General features: G+C 40.5%; 2 protein-coding genes across 2 annotated transcripts; both read left to right on the forward strand.

Moving 5' to 3' along the window:
- The first annotated feature begins 1712 nt into the window (after positions 1–1712).
- LOC122304485 lies at positions 1713–5311 on the forward strand. Its single transcript, XM_043116759.1, has 5 exons — positions 1713–2142; positions 2300–3725; positions 4007–4203; positions 4476–4864; positions 4916–5311. The coding sequence occupies exons 1-5, from the start codon at positions 1713–1715 to the stop codon at positions 5309–5311; spliced, it is 2838 nt and encodes a 945-aa protein (XP_042972693.1).
- A 15-nt stretch (positions 5312–5326) lies between these two features.
- Positions 5327–5998, forward strand: LOC122304486. Its single transcript, XM_043116760.1, has 2 exons — positions 5327–5584; positions 5675–5998. The coding sequence occupies exons 1-2, from the start codon at positions 5327–5329 to the stop codon at positions 5996–5998; spliced, it is 582 nt and encodes a 193-aa protein (XP_042972694.1).
- The last annotated feature ends 551 nt before the right edge of the window (positions 5999–6549 follow it).

The following is a 6549-nucleotide window of genomic DNA, read 5'->3' on the forward strand; positions in this document are numbered from 1 at the left end:
GCTCCTAGACAGTGGTACAAGAAATTTGACAACTTCATGCATAGTGCAGGGTACATTAGATGTCAGGCAGATCACTGTTGCTATGTTAGACATTTTCAAAATTCTTATATTATTTTGTTGTTGTATGTGGATGACATGCTGATTGCAGGGGCTAGTATTGATGAGATCAATAATCTGAAGAAGCAGATGTCAGAGCACTTTGCAATGAAGGATTTGGGAGCTGCAAAGCAAATCCTTGGCATGAGAATTGTCAGAGATAGAGTCAGAGGTACGTTGAGACTCTCACAGGTTGAGTATGTGAAAAAGGCACTCAGCAGGTTCAATATGGACAAGGCCAAACCAGTTCGCACACCCTTGGGAAGTCACTTCAGACTCAGCAAGAATCAGTCACCAGAGTCAGAGGAGGAACAAGATTACATGAGTAAGGTTCCTTATGCCTCAGCTATTGGTTCACTTATGTATGCTATGGTTTGCACAAGACCGGATATTGCAATATCCCATGCAGTGGGAGTTGTGAGTAGATACATGAGTAACTCAAGAAAGCAACATTGGGAAGCAGTGAATTGGATTTTGAGGTACCTAAAGGGTTCCTCAGAAACCTATTTGTGTTTCTCTGGAGAGAGCTTGGAGGTATAGGGCTATGTTGATGCTGATTTAGCTGGAGATATTCATAGCAGAAAGAGTACCAGGGGCTTTGTTTATACACTTGGTGGTACTGTAGTGTCATGGGGTTCTAATCTACAGAAAACAGTTTCTTTGTCCACTACAGAAGCTGAGTATATTGCAGTGTCAGAGGCTACAAAGAAGATGGTATGGCTACAGGGCTTCTTGGAGGAATTGGGTAAGAAGAATCAGAAAGGCACTCTCTACAGTGATAGTCAGAGTGCCATATTCCTTGCCAAGAATCCAGCATTCCATTCCAGGACCAAGCACATTCAGATCAGGTATCACTTCATACGGTCATTGTTAGATGATGGACAGTTGTTACTTGAGAAGATTTGTGGAAGCAAGAACCCTGCTGATATGTTGACAAAGGGTGTTACACTTGAGAAACTGAAGTTGTGTGCAACTTCAGTTGGTCTTTTAGCATGAAGACAGGAGCAGTGAGTTGCAGAGGTGGAGGATATCATGTTTGAGGAAGACGGCGATATAGCAAGTGTACCAGTCTCCAAGTGGGAGAATTGTTGAGTACTGTGGAGTCTGGTCCCGCTCGAGCGAAGTCAGACAGAGTCGAACGCTCGATGTTAGCTTGATAGTGAGCTCGAGCAAGAGGCTTTAGCTCAAACGGAGGCATTGGCCGCTCGAGCGAAGTCAGGCAGAGTTGAACGCTCGATGTCAGCTCGACAGTGAGCTCGAGCAAGATGCGGAAGGGAAGTTCACTCGACACGTGCTCTACACGCTGCTCGAGCGAACATGCATTTTGTAGGGTTTCCACCGTGTAACTATATATATGATGTTTTAAATCATATGGCCGTACGGTTACTGTATGAGTGAACACTGTGGACGTACAGTGAGAAATCCATCTTTGTAGTGTGATATTCCTCAATAATAAAATCCTCTGCAGCTCCCGTGGACGTAGGCAATTTGTCAAACCACGTACATCTTGTGTCGTGTGTGATTGCGTGTGTGTTTTTCTCGTTCGATATTATTTTTCAATTCATTGTCATTGTTTTTCACAACAATTGAAGCATCACCAAATCGCAATTTATGGCATGGCAGAAAGGTTAGATCAAATTTCTGATGTATTAAAAACTTTGGTGGAAACAGTGAATGTAATATCTCGTAGGGAGAGGGAGACTCCTCATGATAGAGATAATGATACTAGACCTCATGATGAAAGGGGTGGGGCTCAGAGAAATTTTAGATTGGATTTCCCACATTTTAATGGAACTGAACCTGCTGGTTGGGTCTTTAAGGCCAATCAATACTTTGACTGTTTTCAAGTTCCATTTCATCAGAAGTTAATGGTAGCTTCACACCATATGGATGAGGAAGCTTTGGTTTGGTACCAAACTGGTTTAGATTCGGGGCAATTTAATTCTTGGGAGACCTTAGTGGTAGCTTTACAAACAAGGTTTGGACCATCCTCATGTGATGATCCTATGGAAGCTCTTACTAGGTTGAGACAAACTTCTTCTATGAGTTTGTACACTTCTCAATTCGAGGCATTGACTAATAGATTGAGAGGATTATCTGAAAGACACAAAATGAGTTGCTTCATAAGTGGATTAAAAGATGACATTCGCATTCCTGTTAAAATGTTTAATCCATTAAATTTGGGGGCTGCTTTTGGGTCTAGCAAAGTTACAGGAGGAATATGTGCTGTCCTCCAGAAAATCTTGGAGACCTACTAATCATTATGCTGATAAGTGGCCAATTAACAGCACTGCCCTTAATGACTCAGCTTCTCAAAATCACAAAGGATTGTTGCCTTTTAAGAAGGTAAACCCTTCTCATATTGATGAAAAGAGGAAAAAGGGCCTGTGTTTCCATTGTGAAGAAAAATGGAACCCGACTTATGTGTGTAAGAAACCAAAAGTCTATTTTATTCAACTTGATTCTGATATAGAAAACCAACTAAAAGTTGAGGAGTCTGAGGTTTCTATTCCTGAAGAGCCAAAGTCTGATGAGGTTGATAGTCTGGAAGTTTCTGTCAATGCCATTTCTGGTTGTATTGGTGGTAATGCTATAAGATTGCATGGATATGTGGGCTCTTGTGTTGTTGAAGTTCTGGTTGATTCAGGGAGCACACATAATTTTTTGGACCCTTTAGTAGTTAAAGAAGCAAAGTTGAGGGTTCAGCAAGATTCCTGTTTGCAAGTCTGTGTGGCTAATGGGGAAAGAATTGTGACTCAAGGCAATGGGCAGGAAGTTATTAAGATTCAAGGCTCGAGGTTCCTTGTTCCTTTTCATGTTCTTTCTTTAGAAGGTTGTGAAGTAGTACTTGGCGTCCAGTGGTTGAAGACATTGGGCTCGATTACTTGGAATTTTTTGGATATGTCCATGAGCTTTAATTGGGAGGGTCAAGCCACTAAACTGAAGGGACTAACTTCTATAAATGTTCAAATGTTGGCTGGTGCTATAGGCTTCGAGTCTGATTTTGTGAATAAGCATAGTTGGTTATTGCAATTGATGCTTGTTAACAAAGAGCCTCCTAAAATGTGTGAAGAAGGACCAATGTCTGGGTTACTCAAGGAGTTTGCTAATGTTTTTGAGGAACCAGTGGGACTGCCACCAAGAAGAGAATTTGACCATCCAATTAACTTGAAGGAAGGGGCCTTACCTGTTTCTGTTAGACCTTACAGATACCCTCATTACCAGAAGTCTGAAATAGAAAAAATTGTTCATGACTTGTTGCATTCTGGTGTGGTGAGACCTAGCCAGATTCCATTTTCTTCTCCAGTTTTGTTGGTTAAGAAAACTGATGGAACTTGGCGTATTTGTATTGATTATAGATCCTTAAATAAGGAAACTATTAAAGACAAGTTTCCAATCCCTGTTATAGATGAACTTTTGGATGAATTGTTTGGGGCAAAGATTTTTTCCAAGCTGGATTTAAGGGCTAGCTACCACCAGATTCGAGTAAGAGAAGGGGATATTGAGAAAACTGCCTTGAGAACACATGAAGGCCATTACGAATTCTTAGTGATGCCATTTGGGCTCACTAATGCACCTGCCACCTTTCAAGGGTTGATGAACCACATCTTCAAACCTTTTTTAAGGAGGTTTGTGTTAGTTTTTTTTATGATATTCTGGTCTATAGTAAAATTTTTGAACACCATTTGGGGCATGTGAAAACTGTTTTAGGCATATTAAGACAACATACTCTTTATGCTAAAATGTCAAAATGCAAGTTTGGGTTACATGAGATTGAGTACTTGGGCCATATTATCTCTGGGCAAGGTGTGCAAACAGATTTAGCAAAAACAGCAGCTATGGTCCAATGGCCCATTCCTAAAACCTTAAAATCATTAAGAGGGTTTCTAGGTTTGACTGGCTATTACAGAAAATTCATTAAAGGCTATGGTTCAATAGCAGCTCCTCTAATTGAATTGTGGGAGAAACATCCTTTTTGTTGGAATGAAAAAGTTGTTGTTGCTTTTGACATGTTGAAAACAACAGTTAGCAATCCTCCTGTGTTGAGATTGCCTAATTTCAATAAACCATTCACCATTGAGTGTGATGCATCTGGTGTGGGTCTTGGTGCAATGTTAATGCAAAAGTCTCAACCTATAGCATTTTACAGCAAAGCCCTAAAAGGGAAGGCACTATTGCTGTCAACTTATTAAAAGGAGTTGTTGCCTTTGGTTTCTGCTGTGCAAAGATGGAGACCTTATCTTCTTGGCCATTCCTTTAAGATCAAGACTGATCAACAAGCACTCAAGTTCTTGGTGGAACAGAAGATTGAACTGAGGCACAACATAAATGGGTTTCAAAACTCATTGGATATGATTTTTTTGTGGATCATAAAAAAGGCAAGGAGAATGTGGTGGTTGATGCTCTTTCAAGAAAGAATGAGGAAGAGCAAGCTATTTTGGCAGTAATTTCTTTTCCCACTCCCTTGTGGATTGATGAGCTTAAAGGGAGTTATTCTTTGTGCCTGAGAATCGCAGATATTGTTACTAAGTTGCAGCTTGGGGAACCGGGTCCTAAACATTTCTCCATGCAACAAGGGTTGTTATTAAGGAAGGGTAAGATGGTGGTTGTTCCTGCATCCTCTATGCAATCCAAAATTCTTGAATATATTCATAATAACCCTCATGCTGGTCATGTGGGGTATCACAAAACATTGCATCGTGCTAGAAGAGACTTTTGGAGGGAGGGTATGAGGAAAGATGTCAGAAAATTGGTCAAAGAATTTGATGTTTGCTAAGTCAGTAAGAATGAGAATGTCTTGTACCCTGGCCTATTGCAGCCCTTATCCATACCAGAATCTCCATGGTTGGACATTTCCATGGATTTCATTAAAGGGTTGCCTCTTTCAAATGAAGTTTCTGTGGTATTTTCTGTGGTTGATAGATTAACCAAGTTTGCCCATTTTTTTTCTCTCTCACACCCTTATACAACAGCTAAGGTGGCTCAAGTGTTCTTTAATGGTGTTTTCAAGTTACATGGCCTACCTCGTTCAATTGTTTCAGATAGAGACACAGTTTTCACCAGTGCATTTTGGAAACAACCATTTCAGTTGCAAGGAGTTTCACTTGATTTTAGCTCCTCTTACCATCCACAGTCTGATGGACAGAAAGAAGCATTAAACAAATGCTTGGAGGGTTACTTAAGGTGTTATTGCAGTCAAATACCTAAGGAATAGAATTCATGGTTGTCAATGGCTGAATGGTGTTATAACACCACTGTCCATTCTACCATTAACATCACTCCTTTCGAGGCTCTTTATGGATACCCTCCTCCTAACTTGTTGGCTTATGTGCCAGGTACCTCTTCAAATGATGTTGTGGATAACCAACTTAGGTCCAGGGAAGAGTTGCTGATTTTATTAAGGGATAATATGCTCAGAGCACAACAAAGAATGAAGTACTTTGCTAATGGGAAAAGGAGTGACAGGTCATTTGAGGTTGGGGATTGGGTATTTTTAAGACTTCGGCCCTATAGACAAAAGACAATAGCTATGAGACACAATATGAAGTTAGCCCCACGTTTCTATGGCCCTTTCTAGATTGTACAAAAGCTAGGGACTGTGGCATATAAGCTGAATTTGCCTGAATCTTCAAAAATACATCCAGTCTTCCATGTTTCCTGTCTTAAAAAGAAACTAGGCCAGCATATTGTACCATTGCCTACTTTACCACCTACAGATTTTTCTAGTCATGTACAACCTGAGCCTCAACATATTCTTGAGAGGAGATTACAAAGGAAGGGAAATCATGCTATTATAGAAGTGTTGGTTAGTTGGGTTGGGGCTACGGCTGAAGATGCTTCTTGGGAAAGTTTGTATAAACTGCGACAGCTCTATCCTCATTTGGTAGGAACTGTCCTATGAAGGTGTGTCTGATTGAAGGCCTTGTGGACAAGTCCTTTAAGGAGGGGAGAATGTAAGGTGTGTCTGATTGAAGGCTGAAGGGGGTCTAAGGGCTTTAACTGCCTTTGTTAAACGCTGCATGTTGATGAGAAGGGATAGTGATTGTGAAGCTATAAAATGCTGTGTTGAGAAATTAATAAAATGGTGCATTGCGAGAAGGCTTTAGGAAAGCCAGACTGAAAGCAAAGCGACGTCGTGTTCAATTGCATTTAGTTGTTAGTTGATTTTCTGTTAGGATCAGAAGTGTAGTATAAAAGGTTGTTCTGTTTATTGAATATGCATCTGAACTCTTGTAATTGTTACAGAGAGAACTTGTGGAGCTTAGGGATTGCTCGAAAATCTCTGTCAAGGAATTATAGTAGTTTCTTGGTTGTTCTTGTGTTTGCTTCTTGATTTGTGCGATTGTGAAGTATAGTAGATTCTGCTGCTCTAATTCTAGTAGCTTACCACAGAGTTCTTCTTCTGGAGAATTCTTGAGCAGGAAGACCATAACAGTCTGTAAGCATCTTGGA

The sequence above is a fragment of the Carya illinoinensis genome, chromosome 3 (assembly GCF_018687715.1).
Source record: "Carya illinoinensis cultivar Pawnee chromosome 3, C.illinoinensisPawnee_v1, whole genome shotgun sequence".
Taxonomy (NCBI): domain Eukaryota; kingdom Viridiplantae; phylum Streptophyta; class Magnoliopsida; order Fagales; family Juglandaceae; genus Carya; species Carya illinoinensis.

What these genes read in the sequence shown, in the direction of transcription:
- LOC122304485 (XM_043116759.1), top strand. Translation starts at nt 1,713, where the DNA reads ATGGCAGAAAGGTTAGATCAAATTTCTGATGTATTAAAAACTTTGGTG. An exon ending in GAGACAAACTTCTTCTATGA is followed by an intron (nt 2,143 to 2,299) that starts GTTTGTACACTT and finishes TTTTGGGTCTAG; the next exon opens with CAAAGTTACAGGAGGAATAT. An exon ending in AATTGGTCAAAGAATTTGAT is followed by an intron (nt 4,865 to 4,915) that starts GTTTGCTAAGTC and finishes GGCCTATTGCAG; the next exon opens with CCCTTATCCATACCAGAATC.
- LOC122304486 (XM_043116760.1), top strand. Translation starts at nt 5,327, where the DNA reads ATGGCTGAATGGTGTTATAACACCACTGTCCATTCTACCATTAACATC. An exon ending in CATTTGAGGTTGGGGATTGG is followed by an intron (nt 5,585 to 5,674) that starts GTATTTTTAAGA and finishes GGCCCTTTCTAG; the next exon opens with ATTGTACAAAAGCTAGGGAC.